The sequence below is a fragment of the Cheilinus undulatus genome, linkage group 6 (genome assembly GCF_018320785.1).
Source record: "Cheilinus undulatus linkage group 6, ASM1832078v1, whole genome shotgun sequence".
NCBI classification, from domain to species: Eukaryota; Metazoa; Chordata; class Actinopteri; order Labriformes; family Labridae; genus Cheilinus; species Cheilinus undulatus.
The window spans coordinates 39932267-39954975 of record NC_054870.1 but is presented as its reverse complement, the minus strand read 5'-3'; the positions used below and the strand labels follow the sequence as shown (position 1 = coordinate 39954975).

The following is a 22709-nucleotide window of genomic DNA, read 5'->3' as shown; positions in this document are numbered from 1 at the left end:
GTTGAGTCTACCAGAGGTTTGTTGTGTTGTACATCTGAAAGACTTATGATCCTGTCTCTGTTAGACTGTGAAAGAGACAAACACACCACCATGCCCCTACACACTTCCTAACTGCTACCTACCTACCGCTGCTCTGCCGTTGCCATGGATACAGTGCCCTCTCTCCCCCTCTTTCTCTCTCTTGCTCTCTCAGTGGGTATGGAGGGATGGAGAGGAGAGGAGAAGTGGCTCTGGCTGCTGCCTCTGCGTCATATTCATACCAGTGCAGCTGAGAACTGCCCCCCCCTCTTTTTCCCCCTTCCTTCCCTCCTTCCTTCCTTCTCATCATCCAATTTGCACACAGCTAGCCCCCCCTCCTCTTCTCCATTTGTGTCTCCTATCTGCATCTGCTCATCTCTCTCTCTCTCTCTCTCTCCCTCTCTCTCTCTCTCTCTCTCCCTCTCTCTCTGTTGGCGCAGCTTGGTTTCCTCTGCGTGGCTGACCCGGGCGGACTTTTTTGATCGAGCGTGGGCGCAGAGGGAAGACAAAAGGTAAGCGCACAGAGATGGAGGATGTTTAAGAGTGTTTGTCTGTGAGAGAAAAAGAGAAAAAAGAAAAGGAGAATAAAAGAGGGGTTGCAGAAGCAGCTGCAAGACAAAAGACAGAAGAGGTAAGCTTTAATGGCATGAACTCACCTGAGATAACAAGTGTGCCACCAGGTGCTTTAAAAAAAACATTTTTCTGGGATTCTGAGATGAAAAAGGTTGTCAGTGCATGTGCTGAAGTGTGAACATGCATAAGAGTGTGTTTTTGCAGGATGTACACCTCAGTATGACAGGCAGTTAGTGTGTCTGTGTGCAGGCACTTTGCTGTCTGTCACACAGTGTTATGATGCTGCTGCTGCTGCTGCTGTATGTTCCCACAGTGGAGAGGAGGCGAACAGAGGGGGAACTTCATTATTCTCCCAGTGCTTTTTTGTGAGCGATGTGCGGATGTGTTGACGGAGCGGGATTCTCTGCATCTGCAGGAGTGGGAGAGCATGCCTGACAGTGGTGAGGAGCTCGGCTTCAAAGCCTAATCGCTCCTGGAAACAGAAGCCATTTCCCAAATCACATCAATGCACCCCTCCTCTCTTGTACTTCTTTTTCTCTCTCCGGCTTTGTCTGCTTTCTCTCTCCTTCATATCCGCTTTTGTTCACAGTTCTCTGTTTTACAGTCGTAGGATTTTTCTGTAAATGTCAAACCTGCAGACCACAACCTTCACACGCACAAAGGACTGACACAGCGACAGAAAAGCAGTGAGAGATCAGAGCGAGAACCTTGCTGAAACAGAAAATAGACAAAGTGAGAGAAGAAGGAGATAAAAAGAGAGGAGAGAAGACAAGTAAAAAGGGGAAAAAGAAGAGGAGGCCCGCAGGGTTCTTCATTGTGTCTCGGTCCTGAGAACAGTGTCTGACACTGTGTATGACATTTAGCTGTGATGCTGTGCCGCCTGCGTACGGGTGTGTGGGGAATGTGCCTGTCAGCTTGTGTTTCAAAGACGACAGTTGTTTGTCTGCTGTTAGTAGATTGGTTGTGAGTGACAGACAGCAGAGATCAGAGGTTTGTTAGACCTCAGCGTACACTGGGAGGAGGGGGGATTCTTTAGTGCAGGAGATACATGGAGATAAGACCAGTGTTTTCCTTCTTATAATAGACCAAAGTGGCTCTTTATCTACACAAATTCAAACCATCTGTCATGTCCACTTGTAATCATTTTAAACCATAAGGAAGTCAACAAATTATGGAAAAGTGGATGTTATAAAAGCTTTGTTTTTTAGAGTCGAGATCATAAATACTTTATTTATCCCAGGGGAACTTTGGGAAAACAGCTCAGAACTCCCTCAGGTAGCACTAATAGGGCAAAGCTTAAAAAAATCAAACAAGCAGCATGGAAATAGGAGACAGCCAAATAAAGGAAAACCAAGAGGAACAACTTTACAAGGCTGCATGCATTGTCTCCAAGTGTGCATCATTATTATCATTTCATACTGGTAAACAAAAATTAAGCATGTGTTTGCATAAATATCTTTCTGACTCAAAAAAAAGAAGCATAATTGCATCTTTGAATCAATCGCTTTAAGATAATTCCCCAGTTTTATATGTATTATTTCCTTTAAAACATTGATTAAGAAACCATTAGTTAGTTGTGCTTTTTGAAAAGGAAGACACATGCAGTGAGTTTTTAAACACTTTAAGGCAGGCGTGTCCAAACTTGTTTCACATACAGAATATAAGGATGTCTGACCCCCTTTAATATAGCTCACCTTTAAGGATTTAAAGTTAGTAAAAACAATCAAAACTTGGTTCAGTTTGCTTTTTTCTGAATATGCTTACAGAAGAACAACAGCCTACAACTCTGCTTTCTGTCAATGACTGACAAGGCAAATAGTCAATCATTTTTTGGGATTAAAGCATAGCCAATCAGATTTGTACAAGGGCCGTGATTGGTCCTGTTGACCGCTGGATCCATCCCAGGTCAGGAAGACGGTATGGTCAAACTGCTAAGCTCTTACCTCCATTGCTTACTTGTTTTCTTAAACTAACGACTCTGCTCAATTTAAACTGCACTTGATAAAGTTTTTATTTGCTAATAATTATTAACCACCTGTGCCATTTCATGGGTGAATTTTACTAACTGATATAGAAAAGCTGTTTTAAAAGTGATTGATGCACTTTGGCTTTCAACCAAGTGGATGCAAGTTACATGCAAATCCTTTTGGAAGCACTTGTTGCAAGAAAACAAAAGTCCTTGCTTCTTTCTAACAGCTTTGCTGCCTTCTAACAGCTATTCTCCCTCAATATGTGACATTCAGGGCGCCAGTTTAGCTCAGTTCGAACATGTTCCCGTAACCAGAGGCTGTAGTCCTCAGCGCACTGTTGGTGGGATCAGTTCCTGGTCTTGGCACTGCTTGGTGCGTGTCTTCCCGAACTCTCTCCTCCTATATTTCCTGTACCTCTTCATATTAGATAAAGGTTAAAAGCCAAAAAATAAAAAATAGTCAAAAGCCTAAAGAGTGAAATTCATCTATTAAACAGAAATGTTAGTTTACTGTTTAGTAAATACATCTAGTGAAATCGATTTTTATTGAAAAGACACTTCGTTTCAAAATAGCCCAAAGTAATGGTCCATCAGTATGGTCTAAAATGGTCCCTCATTATGGTCTAAAGAGGTCCATCGCTATGGTCTAAAACAGTCCATCAGTACAGTCTAAAATGGTCCATCAGTACAGTCTAAAACGGTCCATCAGTACAGTCTAAAACGGTCCATCAGTACAGTCTAAAATGGTCCATCAGTACAGTCTAAAATGGTCCATCAGTACAGTCTAAAACGGTCCATCAGTACAGTCTAAAACGGTCCATCAGTACAGTCTAAAATGGTCCATCAGTACAGTCTAAAACGGTCCATCAGTACAGTCTAAAATGGTCCATCAGTACAGTCTAAAACGGTCCATCAGTACAGTCTAAAACGGTCCATCAGTACAGTCTAAAATGGTCCATCAGTACAGTCTAAAATGGTCCATCAGTACAGTCTAAAATGGTCCATCAGTACAGTCTAAAACGGTCCATCAGTACAGTCCAAAACGGTCCATCGCTATGGTCTAAAACGGTCCATCAGTATGGTCTAAAATGGTCCATCAGTACAGTCTTAAACGGTCCATCAGTACAGTCTAAAACGGTCCATCAGTACAGTCTAAAATGGTCCATCAGTATGGTCTAAAACGGTCCATCAGTACAGTCTAAAATGGTCCATCAGTATGGTCTAAAACGGTCCATCAGTACAGTCTAAAACGGTCCATCAGAACAGTCTAAAATGGTACATCGCTATGGTCCAAAATGGTCCATCAGTACAGTCTAAAGCGGTCCATCAGTACAGTCTAAAACGGTCCATCAGTACAGTCTAAAACGGTCCATCAGTACAGTCTAAAAAGGTCCATCAGTATGGTCTAAAACGGTCCATCAGTACAGTCTAAAACGGTCCATCAGTACAGTCTAAAATGGTCCATCAGTATGGTCTAAAACGGTCCATCAGTACAGTCTAAAATGGTCCATCAGTACAGTCTAAAACGGTCCATCAGTACAGTCTAAAACGGTCCATCAGTACGCTCAAAACGGTCCATCAGTACAGTCTAAAATGGTCCATCAGTATGGTCTAAAATGGTCCATCAGTACAGTCTAAAATGGTCCATCAGTACAGTCTAAAACGGTCCATCAGTACAGTCTAAAATGGTCCATCAGTACAGTCTAAAATGGTCCATCAGTACAGTCTAAAACGGTCCATCAGTACAGTCTAAAATGGTCCATCAGTACAGTCTAAAATGGTCCATCAGTACAGTCTAAAATGGTCCATCAGTATGGTCTAAAATGGTCCACCAGTACAGTCTTTAAGTCCATCAGTTTGAGATTTTGGCATTTATTTATTGACATTTTGTTTGAGGAGAGCTTTATGATATTATTATTGTTGTTGTATTGAGAATTTGAGATTTCATTGGTGCTGTTATTTTGATAGATTCCATAAGGTAAGATAGGATTGGCAGGCACTAGGGAATTTGAATAGTTCACCAATTGTTTCTAAGAGAACTTTGTTGAATAAACACAAAAAAGATTGTACTTTTGAATGGACATTGACATTTTTTGATCCTGTGTAAGATCAACCGTGCCACAGTGGTCAGTTTAAGTTTGTTTCAATGGATTTTTTCAACCAGTCAGTGAAACATCAGTCCTCTGCACCTGATTTAATTATAAAAAGTTACTTATGTGCTCCAGTTTCTTCTTTGAATTTGCTTGAAACAATCTTTGTACTATACTGGTCCTTTCTGACCACAACCTCCACCTGTCGAAGGGTTGAAGTGCAAGAGACCCCTTCTTCATTTAGAATGTTTTTTTTTTTTTACTGACAAAAGGCAAATCGCTGCTACAAGAGAGATGTACAAGATTCATGTTCTAATATGGGCCATATTCAAAGGTAGAAAGTAACTACATTTACTCAAGTAAAAGTAATTAAGTAGTTTTTTGTATACTTGCATTTTTCTTTGAGTACATTTTAAAATTAGAACTTTTACTTCTTCTTAAGTAAGTTTTAACCAGAGTAACTACACTTTTGCTTGAGTACAATACTCTTGTACTTTTTCCACCTCTGTGGGCTACACAGAAGCACATAGTAAGAGAATGATTCCGCATCACATCCTAAAACAGCTGTACTACACAGCAAAAACTAGAGTCTGAGTGAAGTTATCCACTGAGTTAGTATTATGTTGACTCTGTGCTTTGTTTATGCCAGAGAAGACTCGCCTTGCCAATAAGATTATCGAGAGTAACTGCAACTCTGTCATACTGTAAAAAATTTAACACTTTAAAAGAGTAGTTTAACCATATGTAGTGTGGGCCAACATAGTCATTATAAAACATTAAATTTATCACTATCAATTTTGCCGTGTATTTTACATATTATTTCACTTTTACTAATTATAGGGGTGTGACTTTACCTAAACAACCTGGCTGGAGATCTGCTCTCTGGTTATGGATCAGATTTACTGCCCAACTCCTCAGTATCTACTCAATACTCAGTAATTTAACTATAAGTTAGATACTTTTTATTTTTACTTAAGTAATTTTTAACTAGAGTAACTGTACTTTTACTTGAGTCCAATGGTTGTGTACTTTTTCCACCTTGGGCCATATAGCATTTTATTTCTCGAATTTGCTGTGGGACAATTATGAATGTTCACAGGCTAAAGGTACCTCACATGTTATAGTTTGGACACCCCTGATTTAGGGCAGGGGTTTCCAAACTTTTTAGCCTGTGAGCCCTAAAATAACAGTGCCAGGGACCTGGGACCCCCACCATCCTGGAGATAGTTAAAGCATTTTTCCATATTTTTGTACACATTTAAGCACAAATCTAGTTTATTTTCTATGGCTTTATTTCAAAATAAACTGTTTTTTTTTACAATTACAAATAAGAAATATGACTTTAAAACATTTTAATTTCTCTTTTTTATGAAAAGCGTCCTGGAACCCCTCCTTAGTGTCTCATGACCCCACCAGGGGCCCTGACCCCCACTTTAAAAACTGCTGATTTAGAGGACTGACAAATGGCTTTATGCAAAAAATTATTCATGGAAAATTAAGGCTTTTAAATCAGTCATAAAGATCAGTTTCCCTTTACTGTTAAAATTTCACATAGAAAAGCTTTTGTCCAAAGATCACAGTTTCAAGGCTGATCAGACACAAGTGCTGACAGGCAGTGCACGGATGCAGCATACAGGCTGTATCAGAGTTTATATTCTCTTATCATCAACAGCTGCTGTCTGATAACATCATCATTATATAGATTCTAATCGTCATTCACAACATCCTCAATACCAATATCATCAATAGTGTCAATATCATAAGGTGTGAGTTGTTCTTGAAAGAGATGGACGTTCATTCTTTACTGGAAGGTGAAAACAGACTGCAGATCCCCAACCAGCTTTTTCCACATGTTCCTCCCGTTAAGCTGTGTTTATTTTAACTGTTATCGTAAACTATTTTAGTCCAGAATTTGAATTATTTGCTCATTAGACTCCTTGGTCTGGTCCTTAACTTGTCCTTACACACTCTTAAATTGCAGTTATTTTATTTTGTACACAAGTTATGCTACTCTACAGTTCTTCCAAGTACGACTTCAGGTGTTTCCCTTGAGGTACATGTACCTATTTTTGGGAAATCCCACTGCTTGTACTCCCTTCTGTAAGTTGTATTTCTTTTTATGTCACTTTGTCTTGCAGTGAGTCTCACTTGCTCAGTGCTTAGGCTCAGGCAGTTATCCATTTGACAGGATCAGGCACATGAGCAACAAAGACATCCAGCTCATGGGTGTCAGTTCTGTGCTCGTGTGTTTGTGTAGTGAAGTGTGAGATTATGAGATTATTGGCCGGGAGAACAGGCTGGCTCGAGCCAAGAGAAGTTATGGGATGAACGGGGAAAAGGGAAACCAAAGCCGGGGGAGGAGGGAGAGGAAATGAAACAAAATCACATCAGGCAACAATGAGCTGCAGAAAGGTCAAGGTAATATCAACAGGACGAGGAGATTAAATTGACAGAGTGAAGTGAGATTAAAAAGGGAGGAAAAAGAGGCAGAGGCTGTCGGGTAGAACAGTCTGCAGCCGAGTCAAATTGTTTACGCGCCGCTCCTGTTGGGTTAGAGCGTGTGCACGGTTGAACATGCACGCTCTTCCTGCCTCCCATGGGTCTTCTGTGTCCCTGCGCTCCAGGTGGGCTTTGCATTTTTAATCGATACTGTCTGTAGTGATTAACACCAGTCTTCTCTCAGCAGCAGAAAAGAGCCAGAGAGAAAGAGAGACAGAAAGAGAGATGGAAATCTGTCACACATGAGGCTGTGTACGTGTTCTTGGTGTATGTGTTTGTTTGGCAGTAATGACCCTCTGCCTCTGGGCTCCTACTGAGTATGTTTATCTCCCACAGCAGCAGCGGGCAAAAATGGACGATGCATCACTGCCACACACAAACACACACCTTGTACATTTTTTCCTTTGCTCTAATTGCCTCCCTCCTGCATTCCCCGCCTTTCACACGCACACAAATCCTCACTCGGCTCCTTATTACTTACTCCAGTCTCACATACTGTACTGACTTCTTTCTTCCTCGCTCATTTTCCCTCCCACTTGTGTTGCAATATGCCTATTAATGATGCAGCTAGAGAAACCACTGCCAACTTCCTGCCTCTGACAGAGAGCGAGGAGTGTAGTTGTGCTGTACATGCCCTGCTTTGTACCACTCCCTCTAATCTCTCCACCCCTCTGCTTGTCTTGTTTTCCCTCAGAGTTAGCCCATGCGAGCAGCAGCAGCGTGTGGACTGAGTGCAGCTGTTTCGTTCCGAGCAGAGCCCAACATGTGAGAAGATGTCTGTTGGAGGTTGTGCTTGTCCCGGTGAGTGTCTACTCTTTCTCTTGTGTCTTCTTCTTCCTCTTTCCTCCTCTGTCTCAGTGCTCAGTGGCGCTGTCAGAAAGATGACTTATGTAAAAAAAAGTGCTGCAAAGCTGCCCAGGGCCAGTGTCAAGCTGTGTGAGTGTGGGTTTTGTGTATGTGTGAGTGGATGCATGACTGTGTTGGTGAAGCAATCGCCACACATGTCCTAAAACAAGGTTATGGACTGAGGCTACCACACTCTGGGATTGAGTTGTTCAGCAGAGCCTCTCAGTCACGCTAGCTTGCTGTGCAGCAGATCAATGGCTCTTTCAGTCTCACCACACACACAGACACTGAGGTATCAATAAGTACTTCACTTGCAGACTCTTTCACTCTTTCACTTCACTTAATCTGGCCCATGTAGGTTTTCTCTTTGATTGTTTCTGCTCTTTAATGACTACACGAATTGCTTGAATTCACATTTTACTGTCAGATGACTTGATTTTCACATTTATTGCAGTGCAGAATGTGGCAAAAGTACTTTAATTTACTCACTGCTAAAGCTTTGAAGCTTGTCTCTCATAATAGGCTTAAACAAGGGTACTTAACAAGACAGCCTAAGAGTTTAATTATCCTCACAGCAAAAGCTTAACTCTTACAAAGTGTATTTGTCTCAGCAATATCTAATTGCTATTAATATAAGCCACTTTCACTCAGCAAGTCCTGATAAACATTTAAAGATATAACAAGAAGAATTAAGCCCCAAATTGCTTCTAATAAGTGAAAATAACTGCCAGTGCAGCAAGGAAAATCTGTAGATTTCTTAAACTGAGGTAAAGATCTCATTTTCAGAAACTTGACAATATTAAAAGCAATTCAGGATTAAGTTTTTGTTTGCAGTACTTTGATTTTTATTTAGACTTGCCTGGTGAATGTGACTTATTGTTAGTGCTACAAGAAACTTTCAACTAGAAACAGGGCAAATACACTTTTTCAGTGATGTTTTTTTGCAGCTCTCTGAGTATCAAAAAGGTTATCATGATAGTGTAATATGATAGGATATGATACAATATGATATGATAAGATATGGTATGGTAGGTTTCACACTAAGTGAGTACAATACTAAATACTATGATATGATACGGCATGGTACAGTATGATATAGTATTGGAGCATGACTGGATCAAAACAGCTGATATGAACAAAAAAAGGGACAAAACTGAGAAATTTCATACCCTCTTTCCCATTACTGTGTCAATTTTTGCCAGTTTTTCATAGAATGTGTGAAATCACTTCATTACTATGGGAAAAGTAGCCATTTATTGCAAGAAGAGGAGATAAATAAGTTGAAATTTTGATCAAACATTTAAACTTACCCAATATCACAGTAAAACAGGAAAAAAATAAAAGGTATCGATGCATGTCCAATAAGGACTTCTGGACTTTTGCCACCATTTTTTCAGACACCTTGTCGCGACCCACTGAAAAATGCTCCGTGACCCAACTTTGGGTCCAGACCTGCCACTTTAGAACCACTGATCTAAGGAAAGCCTACCCCACAAGACCCACACAAATTTAAAAGTGATCGATAACTTCCAAAAATAAACATCAATTTTAATTGTTTCATAGACAAAACCCAAAGAAAACAGGTTAATATATGATTATTATACCAAAAGACCTTTGTATAATCTATTTAAGTAAAGGTTTGCCATGATCTTAGTTAATATATGCCAATTTAATCTCTAAAACCTTAGTGCAGACAAAGCCTCACGCACCCCCTGAGATCTCTGGTGTCCCCCTAGGGGGTCCCGGACCCCAGGTTTGGAACCCATGCAATCGGGTTTGGTAGGTTACACACAATGGTACAATATGACATAATCAATACATCACTATATAATACTAAACACTAATATGATATGATAACAGTATTAAATGAAACAATACATAAAAATACCGATATATTAGAGTATAGTCTGGTACCACATGGTTCACAATAAAATACAATATGATAAGATCAATATGATACAAATGATATGTGACCACACAGTATGATAAGATGGGATATGGTACAGTATAGTACAAAGTACATAATATATGATGCAATCAGTGATCGATTTTTTATGATGTGATACAATACGTTACAATACAACACAGTATGATATGATAGGACAGCATAGGAATGTATATGATGCGGTATGGTCTGATATGATACAGGATGACATCATACAATAGGGTTTGATTGGTTGCACACTATGATAGAAAATGAAATGATTATTACGATATGATACTCAACACTATGATATGATAAGGTACATAGTACAATACAATATGAGATTATTTGTTACCGTTTATTTGATACAATGCAGTATCAACCATTAATATGATATGATTTGATATGATACAATATAATGCGATATGATAGGATGTAATATAACATGATCTGTTATAATACTTCACAGTGTGATGCGATGGGGGAGGACTGGATATGATGGGATGGGATGCAGTACAATACGATGCGATAGGGTTCAATTGAATTCATTTAAAGAATTTGTTTTATAATTTCATGTCTTAAATTTGTATTTCTTAATCTTCCCTTTGCTTGTGGTCGACCCCCTGCCTATTTGATGTTTTTATTTCTTATTTAGTGTTGCTGTCTGTGTAAAGCACTTTGATCAGTACCTTACCTTGTGAGTTTTTCAAGGCTTTTTTGTCATGTGTTTTTTAAAGCTTGGATAGGTGGAGAAAATGAATAATTTTCCTAAATTTTGCATTATTAAAGAAAGGACATGTAAACATAGACAGAAAAGATAGTTGATGCAGCAAATAGTCCAGGGTAGTAAATCAAACCTGGGACTGAGTAAGGACAAGGCTGTAACAGTCTACCAGGAGAACTGGTCACTTTCCCCTTGAGCATTTCACCAGTGAGCGCTGAGCATTTAATAAGGTTGAATATAAAATATGTTTGGTTACCGATGATAAGATAAACTACTATTTTAATTGTCTTTACTGCAAAATCTCAAACCTGATTTGTCTAATTTTCATCAGAAATATCTCATTACACGTAAAATACGCCAAATTCATCACAAATGTTAAAATGTGAGCAAAATTGACTTTAGCTGCTTGAAGTTACTTAAATGTCTCATTAAAGTAACACTAGTACATTTTAAAGCACTGGTATGAATATATTTAAAATCATTACAAGGAATACAGTTGTTATTTTTAGTTGTAATATCCTAAAAAAAAGATGTTTATTTGAGACTTGTTAAGTGGTTAACTCTGAGTGAAATGAGGTTTTTTGTTGACTCCAAAGTAAACAAAAACTTGCTGAGATTTGAGTTCTGGCTGTGTTGTTGTTAAACTGCTGTCTGGACATCTTTCTGACTAAGTATGCATGGCCAAACACTCAGTCTCTGAGTTTTACTCTCTTTTTTGCCAATTTATGTTTTTATAAGACAGAACAGGTGGGAAGAGGACTATCTATTCTCAATATTTGCTTTGTTGAAGATACAACAGCTGAAAAGACTCAGTATGTTAGGTATAAAAGAGAGTGGATGCAGCAAAGAAGAAACCAAACAAAGGCTGTTGTCATAAGCATTCAGCCATAATTGTTTCTTGCTTGGCCAAGTAGATGCCCCTCTTTTGAGTATTTAATAAAGGTCACATAAAAAACTGTTTACTGCTGTTGTAACATTGTTTTTATTGGTGCTGAATATCCACACATTTCTCCAGTACTGCTATATCAGAGGAGGAGCAATACAATCCAGGGTCTGAGTCTGTCTGCACATCCGTATCTGGAGGGCAGCATGTTTTGGCAATTTTTATCAAGAAAATCTTGTAATCTTTGCTCTCCTGTTTGACTTAGAAACAATTTCTCTCTAATAGTGCCCTAGCGAGAGCAGACAGGCTATAGAGACGGGCTGCCTTGTGTACAGAGAAACCCTCACAGTGCCAGGGGATGGGCTCCGTGCAGCACGAGGGAGCGAGTAACAGACAGAAATTGAATTGTAGCATCGGCTCAGGGGGATCTCAGATTGAATTAGAGTGTCAGTTTCATTTTAATGGCGCTCTTCTGATTCATCGGTAGTCGGCTATCAGATGGAATAAAATTAGAGAGATGTGCTTTTGCTTGATGTTCTTTCTCTCAGATCTTTTCTCTTACTTCCTCGCTGCCTCCTGTAGTTTTCCAGTATCTCTGCTTCCTTTTGCTCCCTCTGTTAGAGCAGAAACTTTTAATGGCAGCCACATGTTTTTGAAGGATGCAGCAAGGAAAGCGATCGAAAAAAAAAGGGCACAAACACTCGCAGGTTTACACTTGCAGTTACACCTTCACAAGGAGCCCTGTTAGGACAAGTTATGGCTGGTGGATCTCTCAGATAACGACATTGATCAACACCAGGTTACAGTCGAGCTCTCTCCCTCTCTGCGTGTGCTGTAAATCATTATATTTGAAGGCCGGTTTGTTTACATTCCTGCATGATGGTGGATGGAAGATCCTCCCAATCCCCTTTGTGTGTGAAGCTGCATCAGAAAAACAAATCCTCTCTTCTTCTAACATCACTTTCTCTTTTCATCTGCTCCCAGTCTTTGTGTTGTTTTTGGGTCAGAGCGTTTGAGAAATGAAGGAATTTGAGAGTGAGCAGCGTATTTGCATGTGGCAGAATGTGGGCCATAATGAAGAACAGACTTCTCCTGTCTGTCTGGTTTGGTTGACAACACTGTGTCATCCTGCTGTTGTTGTGCCTTTGCTGTGAATCAGCCTTTTTAGGGCTTTTGTTCCCCGCATGAAGGAGATCCGTCCTCACACATCAGAGCCAATCACATCCTTTGTTCTAACTAAATGGTAAAAATAGATTGCCTGTGAGCTGAAGATACCCCCCCTCCCCTCATTCTCCCATGCACCCACTCAAGCATGCTTTCCTCTCTTCTCATCCCTCCCTCCCCTGCCTTCCTCATATCCTTCTCCTTTTTTCAGCCTCCCTGTCACTCCTTCATCCCTCACTCGCCTTTTTTGCAGTCACACTGCTGTTACCTCATGCAGAAAGTCACATGGCTCCTGATTGGAGAGAAGTGACTTAAAGCAGAGCCAAGATGGCAGCCAAACAGCCAGCATTTTTTTTGATTACCATTACACAACAACACGACTGCCTCAGCTTTATCTCGCTGCGCTGAAAGCCTGCGTCTCTCTTCCTTTCTTCCTCTTTCCTTCACTCCTTCCCATCTCCTCGTCCCCTCCTCTCTCTCTCTCTCTCCACCCGAGTGAGTCTCTCAGATCTTGTTTGCAAGATCAAAATGGCTGTGTGTGTGCAGAAGCAGAGAGAGAGAAGGAATGCGTGGGAGACAGAGATGCTAGGGAGTCAGAGAGATGAAGGTGGGGTGGAGGGGGGGGTGTAGTGATGTCACATCTGCTGCAGGCCGACACGATGGCAGAGGAAAAGCTGCCATGTGCCACACAGCCCAGAGGAGAAGAGGAGGGAGGGAACTAAATGTGTGGGATGGAAAAAATGATTTTCTATCAAAGCGCACCTTTCTATGTGAGAGATGTAGAAGCAGAGGAGTCTTTTAAACATGAAAGCGAGGTGATGCTTAGATAGACGGTGATAACAGGGAGCTGTGCTGGAAACAAAAGGTGTGAGGAGAGACGCAGAGTTGTTAAAAAGCACGCTGCTGTATCCCATTACCACCTGTGTATGTGCAACAGTGTGAGAATAACGATATTTCTGGCTCAGGTTTGCTGTGTAAATGATAATAACGTATTTATAGAGCCCTATTAAAATCCAAGACCAAAGAGCCTCAAGACAGCAGAAACTTGAAACTAAAATTGATCAGACTTTAAAAAAAACTGTGAGGAGGACTGGAAGTTGGTTGTGAAACAAAATGGCAATAGTAATGCATTTTTAAGACTTTCAAAAGGAAATGACCATCTGGAACAAGGTACTAGTGAGTTTTTTGGGTCTTTTTGACTCTATTCAAAAAACACTGTAAGACTTACCGGATGAAGGCTTTTAAAAAAATGAGTTGTGTTAACATAAAAATCCAAAACAGTATTTTCAGGTCTATTTTTCTAAGTTAATGGAACACATTTTTTGTTTTAAGTAAGCCGAACTCAATCATTTTTACTATTTTTTGTAATTTTGCTCAAACTATTTGACAGTCCTCCGTTAATCTGTAGTTTTCCTAAATGTCTTTTGGCATTAGACACTTTTGCACCATGAGGGAAGTTACTGACTCAGCTAGACAAGTCCCATTAACTCAATCCAGTGGAAGAGCACTTTCTAGGTAAAAGTGCACCTTCCAGCCCTTTGCTGTAAGACTGAATGATTTAAAGATGTTAACTCATAAATCCAAAACAGCTTTTTCAGCTTTATTCCTTTAAGGTGAAATAACAAATTTTCTTTTTTTTTTTTGAGTAAAAAAATAATGATTCACTTAGTTTTTTTGCCATTGCACTTAGGGATGCACGATATTGGATTTTTGCCGATATCCGATATGCCGATATTTACAGATTCATTTTAGCTGATACGAATATCAATACCGATATTTAGATATGCCCTTCGGAAAGAAATTTCAGTCCTTTGGACACACTTTAAGGTTTGAGGATGACCAAGAAAACAAACTTTAGTCCTTAACCCTTTAATTCCTGAGCCTCTTATTTTAACTATAAATGGCACAGAAAGTGTCTTGTAAGTGCTTTTGCCCATTATTTTATAGTACTTTAATATCTGGCAGTTGTGTTCAATGTACTGCATGTTTAAAAAGTGTTTTTTTTTTTTACTGTTTAAATTAAAACTGAGTTTCTGGGCTCTTTTCTTATTATAACCGTAAAAGGCCCAGAAATTGTCTTGTGAGTATGTGCTTTTGCCCATTTTTCCACAATATTTAGAACTTTTAATATATGGCAGTTATTTACATATTACTGCATGTTAAGTGTTTTAACAGTTTAAAATGAAGAAACACGAAAACAGGGGAACTTAATGCTTGAATCTTAGTGGGAAAAGGGGAAATTACAGAAATAACAGCATGCTGGCTGTAAAGCACAGTTCCTTAGCTTTCAGAAACTGTTTGAATTTTTCCGATAGCACAAACGGTCATGCAATTATGGTCATGTGAAATGTACTTCAACAGCGCGTTGTCGATGACGTGCTAGGAGTAAAAGGGTTAAAAACACTTGAAAATTTGAAGAATGAGGATAAATAAAGAAATAGACCTATACTGACAGGTCTGTTAGTTCAGCCTAAAATTCCACTAATTTATTAGTATATATGGACAGAATTTACAGTCAATCTATACTGAAATACACAGACAAAATATCGGATGTAAATATCAGCAGAAATTTTGATATCTGCCGATACCAATATTTGCCTTTTTAAGCTAATATCTGCCGATACCGCTATCAGACCGATAATATCATGCATCCCTAATTGCACTCAAAGTATTTCAGTCATAAGGTAATCTGAACAGTTTTCCCAGAATGCCTTTGGGCATTAGACACTTATGCACCATGAGTGAAGTTGCTGACTCAGTTGGAGAAGTCCTGCCTGTGGGGGCTGACCACAAAGTGTAACAGATGAAGAACATGCAGCTTAATGAAAACAACTTAAACTTGTTTGGAGTTGGATTTAACTTTGTAGGTGTAGGAAAGTTTCTATGGTGTAGTTTACCTTCAAACAAGTTAAGTTAACCCAGCATAAATGTACGAGTAGAATTTAGTTGATGTTACTTTAAATGGCTAAGAACCTGCAACTAAACAAATACAGTTTTTAAGTGAGTATTGCTTAAAAAATTGTCAACCAGATTTTTAAAAAAGCCAGAATAAATTTGATTGTCATAAGAGCCTGTTGGAGCTTCTGTTTGGGGTCCAGGATGGCTTTTGTAAACCAACTAAAGGGCTATCTGATAAAGTATAAGAAAGTTAAAGCAACTTTTTAAAACAAATTGCTATTGTTAAACAAGATTCATGTTTTAATTTGGAAAATAAAGTCATCTCCCTAATCAGCGCAAAATTAGAGCATTAGGATTTAAATCGATGAGGCCAGCAGCAGGTTGAGGTGGAGTTGGTTGGTGGATTTGGTTCATTTATTAATTATTAGATTATGATTCATCAGGCCTACACTGTTGCCTATGGCATATTAATTTGTGTTATTTAAACTTAGAACTTTGATAGCATTCATTCTCCTGTAAAATCAAGTGCTTTGTCATAGTTGTTTCATTATTCACCATCTGTGGAGTGGCTCCAAGAATAGTCTTTAAATACTATTATGACTGCAGACAGTGTCTTTGTTGTTCAGTTTACAACTGAGTTGCACTGGGCTATAAAACAAAGAGAGTTAGGTCAGGACAAAGTCACTTATTTCACTTGATGTTGTAAAGCGATCTAAATCTGTGGCCCCTTTTTGGGTTCAGTTGTTAGAGTGCACATCCCATGTACTCAGGCTTATGTCCATAGGTTTGATTGTAGCCCCTGGCCTCTTTCTGTATTTTATCTTTACATACTCCCAATATTTCAAGCATATTTTCATTAAAATAGTCATTCAAAAACGTCCAGTGATTTGCTTGTTCTGCCCTGATGCAGATCAGTGGCCCCAGTCATCGTCCATGACAGCAACGTTCACCAGCTTCCCCTCATCATCCGTCCATTTATCTTGAACACACGCACTTAAACTTCCTGCTGTCAGGCCACAGTAGCATCCTCTGGGTTCAGTCTTGTTGCTATCACAGCCAGGCAGGTGTCACAACAGTTTCCCTCACAGTTTCTGTTTCCACTGTGGCGTCTAGAAAAGCTGCAACAGGAAGTGGAACTGGTTGTTAGACGGCGCTCTCCTTAGATTTCAACTGCTTTACCGACTGTCATAGCTTCAGAAACATCACATCTGAATACTTTCCAGAAACATTAAACTTGTTTTGGTTTAACCTGTTTGCATACCAAATGACAAATTCGGTTCTCAAAAGGCAGATCACATTCATACAAAAGCTTCTGATTTTACAGAATGATGAAAGAGGAGAGAAGAAGCAGCCAGAAAAAAATGTTTAATTCATTATGATTTCAAGAGCTTTATCAGATTTTTTTCCTTATTTTTTGTTGTTTAAAGAAGCAAAAATAACCCAAAAATGGTAATAGTACATGTTGTTAGCTTTCTCTGTTTTAAAAGCATTATACCTGATAGTAGGGCAGGTGCAAACAAATGAAAGTGAAGGAGGGAAATGATTAAGAGTGATGGAATTAAGGAAATTAAATTTAGGAGTGGGTGCCGTTGAACAAAGGGGTCAAAAGCTTAGATGAGAACATAATCCATTGGAGGAAAAATAGAAGGACTAGCAAATCAAATAATCAAATCTGATCTATTACACTTTCACTGTATTGCAGACCACAGAATTTGATCCCATTACCATGCATGGACATTTCAGTGTGAAAACCATGCACTGTTTCTACCTAAAAACAGAGCATGTTAAGTGGTCTCTTTGTAGGAGTTTGAGGTCTAAAAATACTAGAGGCAGCATTAGATCTACTGTAGAACAAGACCAGTTTTCCAGTGACTAAAATAGTGCTAAGATCTCATGTGTAACACTGCCATATTCTTGTACCACACTTGGTGTTAACACCGTCTGACAGCTCTACTTGCCAGGTACTCAGAGTGTGTTTATACTGAGTACCTGTTACTGAATACAGATGAAATAGGCTCCCTCTCTTCCACAAAGACACATGTGATATTTCATATACATTTTGTGCCACTTAACCGAAGATGCCCACAAGGGAGAAAGGGGAAAGCTTTCTGGAGCTCTGTCCCATGTAGGGGCCAATGGCAGTTAAGAAAACTGATGAGCAATAATAGTTTACTGTTAGCCTAAATACCTCTTATATACTAATTAAATAACAAAATACATGTTTATTTATGCTTGCTTCAGTAACGTGAAGCCTGTTTGTAATTGTTAACCCCCATTTTCTTAAAATGGTACGAGCCAAAATCATTGGTCATTTTTGTGTGGAGGCCAGTTGAGCTTAACTGCGAGGCCTTAAATGTGTTAAATTCCTTTCCAGGACCTTCACAAAAGTTAGAAGGGCAGAAAATAGGGGAGCAAAAAGAGAAAGCTTGTTAGGACTTAAAACCCCAGTCAGTGATAACCTGTTAAGAAACTGCAAAAGTTGGTCAGAGCCAAGCGTGTGATGTATGGGTTTGCACTATTTAATCACATCTGGGAGGGGACTTAGTCTTTCAAGGACCCAGCCATTTCTGTGGGTGGGCCTTCATTTAACCTGTCCTGGCATTTGTTCGAAATGATAAGGCAAGATTTGTATGTTTACTTTCCTGTGCACATTTCAGCAACAAGGCAATACAAAGCGCATCATGTAAGACAAAAGGATCATGAAAGAGTGCAAAAAAACCAAACCAAAACAAAAAAAAAACGTATGGTTTGCAGATTGGTCATCATTTCACAGTCCTGAAATAGCAGTTTAGCAGATTTCCTGTACAGATGTTTTTTTCATTACTTCATTTAGTTTAAGCCTTGTAGTTTCAAAAATTTGCTCTCGTGTTTGACGATGAAAACAGATCAAAGTTTGTTCAGCAGGATGCAGATTTAGCTCAGTTGGTACCCATAGACAAAGGCTGCAGTCCGCGATGCATTGGTTGCTATTTTCTGCATGCCCCCCACTCTCTCTCCCCATATTTCTTGTCTCTCTTTAGCTGTCCTATCAAAATAAAGGAAAAAAAGAGTGCCTAATGCAAGGTTAAAGTTAACTAAAACTAACTGAATAACTAAAATGTTAAAATTGTTTTAGTTATCCAACACTAAATAAAAAACTGAGCTTTACAAAAGAAAATCACTAAAACTGAATATACTAACTGACATAGAATTAAATTAGAGAAAAATCTCCTTAGTTTTAGTCTTTGACAACAGCAGACTGACTACCATGAACACCCAAGCCTGTAGAGAGTAAAATGACCTGATTAGATTGAAGAAGACTTTACAGAATGGTAATTTTAGGTCTTGAATTGTACATGAACATCAAAATTGAATTTAAAAAAATGGTCCAATGGATGACTATTAATGCCCGGCAAAAATCTCTTTTTGATTTATTAATAAGGACTACTTGATCCCCAGATTAAACTGATTTGACCCAACAGATAAGCATTGGCTGCTGATATCTTTTCATGCCACATTAGTTGACCTAAGTTTGCTAACAGGGCCACTATTGGCTGATACTGTTGTTACACTGAGGCATCCTTGTTCATTATCAATACTGTTTGCCCAGTTTTGGGTTTCTTGGGGCTGCAGCAGATTTCTGCTGTCATTGGATGAGAGGCGGGGTTTAACCTGGACTAGTAGCCAGTCAGTCCCGGGGCTGAGACAGATTCACACCTACAGACAATTTACCAGTTAGCCCATTAAGCATGTTTGAACTGTGGAGCTGTAGATAACCCACATATGAATAGGAATAACATGCAAACTCCACACAGAAAAACCCTGTCTGCTTGTGACTCAAGCCAGGAATCTCCTTGCTGTGGAATGACAGCACAACCCACTTCACCACTATGCAGCCCATCATGAAATACACACAAGGCGCTAATGTTTACCATGACACACCTGGTCTATGGTAAAACTTGGATTTGTGATGTAAGATCAAGCTTTGTGTATGCATTATGATTTCTGAAAGCTCCTGGATTGTGTTCTCTATCTTCTCTCAGACACTATCAGTAGTATGTTTGCAGCAATTGCCAGCAGAGGGAGATGATGCTCTGTCACAACTCTCCTTGTGTCAGCCCATCAACACTGTACCGACAGCAGACAGAAGAAGCATAGACCTCATTATGTGCCTGCTCTTAAAAAATTATGAAGCTCTAACTTTCTTTATTTCTTGATTTAAACTTTCTAGGAAACTACAGTTTAGACTGAAACATAGTAACAATAAAAAGATTTAGTGTTGCATCTTTGACCTAGATATAACTGAGGTATGCTTTGTAGGATATCCAAATTAGCCTAGCAACATCCTGGTGACAAGATAGGCTTCTGCTGTGGGAGTGGAAATAATTGAAAGAAATATACTCCAGTTTTTGTTATGGCGTAAGAATCCCTTTCAAAGCAGGAGTGCTAAGTTTTGCTAAGTATCAAAGATTTAGCTCTGTATACATGTCTTTGTGCCATCCTGCTCCAGTTTCCAGTCTTATGCAGTAAGAATGACTGTTGTGGGTCAGATGTGTTTACTCTCTAAATGAAATGCGCTGTGTCTCATCTGCTCTCCTGGCTCGTATAATTCTACAAACTGACTGGCAGCTCAAGTAAAAGCCTCAACAAATTGAGTTTTAAATGCACTCTGAGACCACAAAGGGTTTTCCGGTCTTCTAATACATTGCATGTAAACATTAGAGTGGTTATTGATTAAAAGTGAGGCAGCAGATTATACCCTTACATAATCTGAGTCAATGGCAGGCTCAGGACTCCAGCTTGAAGGATTTGAGTCATCGGCCAAGGCGATCCTTTTTTATAAGCCTTTACAAATTTTGCTTGAATTCAGCGGCCTATTTAAGTAACTGGTTATTGGTTGGAACAGCATATCTGATTCTAATCCATGAATTTAATGAAGGGAATGCAAATCAGAGCTTTTTTCTTACTTAGCTCGGGATTCTTAAGGTCAGGACAGCATCGGATGCCTTGTGTTAGTATGCATAGTCCATGTCTGAAAAATATTGGGTAGTAACTTTATACTTTATTTCCTAACTTTGAACCGTGAAAGACTAACAGCGCTTTATTATGCATAATGTTTATGATTTAATAAAGTTTTAAAGCTCCACAACACAATAAGTTTAACTGACAGGAACATAAGAGTCCTTGGGATAGTATCTCATCATTTTAACCAGTTAAAGACATCGATAAATCCACATCAGTGAGTTACATCTAATTAAATAATAATTAAAAAAACAACAAGCCTGCCTGATGTCAACAAGTAGACTGTTCCACAATGTTAGTGCATGAAAAGAGAAGGCCATCTGTCTTTTTCTGATCTTTGGGACACTCAAAAGCCAAGTCCCCTTGGAAACACAAAGGAGGTGTAGGTATATACAGGTTCACCAAATCAGACAAGTACAACGGCGCAATAACCATCATTTCTGTCTTAGCTGAGGTGAGTAGGAGGAAATATGCTGACCAGCTCCTACCAGCAGCCACACAAGCCTCGAGTTTATTTGTACTGGACCTGCTTTGAAGGACTACTGGCATATAACAGTGTAAATCATCCGCATAACAATGGAAAGTGATCCCAAAAGTCGAACACCATGCTACCTTGAGATTATCCAAAGAAATGAGCTACAATTCAACAAAGCCTTGACCACTGCAGATTGGAAAAGCAAATAAACTACATCTACATCACACATATGCTAAAGACAAAGTCAAAGCAAGAGAAACAAGTGCAGAAAAAAAGTCAGTGTTACATAATACCTCAAATGTCTTTGTGTGCAGATCTAAAATGTCCTTCATTTATTTAATTGTCAGTGATGTTTTTAGACTTTGATGTCCTACTGTGCTGCTAGGACATTAGTTCATTAATTTTGGATTAAATGGTAAAATCCTTAAATATGTATCTTGTTTTAATTTATAACAGTCTTAATCCTCTAGCAGACATGGGTGGCTTCTGACTTTTATTAATTACAATGACATTTAAATCACAAGCTATCATTGTGAGGGCAGAGTAATTGGTTGTATTGAATGGCATTTTATCTACAGTGATAGAAAGTTACTGATCATATGAACTCTTTCAGTATAGCAAAGTATAATCTTAGGTACTAGCATACTTTGTATTGACTTTTAGTTTTTGTACTCCAGTGCTGTGCAATGGTAAATATTGTACCTTTTCAGTCCCGCTACATTTAATTCCTTACATTACAGGTACTCAGCAGATTAATAGGAACAACACTAAACACAGTATTGGACAAAATAATATTTTTAAGGTAGCATTATCGAATAAAACAAGAAATACCCCAGCATCCAGCAACTGTACTGTGCGGCAAAATTTAGGCACAACTTCAGCAGTTGGGTCATTAATCTTTGGTACAGAAAAGCATCAGTGTTATCATTTCACAGTATTCTGAAAGTAGCTTTACTTCTTAACGCTCATGAGCAGAATGTTCTGTTTGTCGTTTTTAGGCAAACCCTGTGGATAAAGTGGAATGTCTTAAATGATTTTATCATGTCAGTCTACATCTGAAGAGTGTTTTAACAAAAACTCCCAAACTGCTTCCTTTTAATATCACTTATCTAGAAGTTTGGGTATGGAAAATGTAAACATTACAAATCTTCTTTCTGCAGAATACTGTAACTCAATTTGTCTGACTCCTACCCCTCTTGCAAACAATTTTAGACATTAGAAATAACAACAGAAATAGTGAATATTTATGTAGATGGCCTTGATTGCGTTTGTAGCTCACAAAAGCAACACTTAAATTTAGTCTATTTCATAACCAACCAAAAACTCAACACTGCAGCTTTAACTGGTGGGTTACTGGGTAAAGTAGCTGTTGTTATAAAATAAAAACATACGCATGCCACTTGATAAAATAATGAAATTATAAAACATAAAGCCAATATTTGTTTTGCTTCTTGGCATAATGTGGGCTAGCTGAAAAGTCCGAGCTACAGGGAGTTTGAACTAGTTGTAACAGAAGTTAAATTATGTTTTCAGACTGATGAATAAGATCGTTTTGTCCATTCATTTGCCCAGTGTGAAGAGTCGAAAGAGGCTAATAAGTGCTCCTCTCAGTGGGGATCCACTGTGTACCACCCTTGGGGCCACT

At 39.0% G+C, this 22709-nt stretch overlaps 1 protein-coding gene across 4 annotated transcripts in view; it reads left to right on the top strand.

Annotated features, from left to right (window-relative positions):
• The window catches only part of ldb1a (LIM domain binding 1a), a 39294-nt gene that overhangs the window by 7181 nt on the left and 9404 nt on the right, over window positions 1-22709 (top strand). For all 4 annotated transcript variants that reach the window (XM_041790384.1, XM_041790385.1, XM_041790382.1 and 1 more), the window contains 2 exons: window positions 459-530; window positions 7844-7950. In XM_041790384.1, coding sequence (XP_041646318.1) covers window positions 7923-7950 — 28 coding nt within the window. In that variant the 5' untranslated portion in view covers window positions 459-530; window positions 7844-7922. The remainder of the gene's footprint in view (window positions 1-458; window positions 531-7843; window positions 7951-22709) is intronic.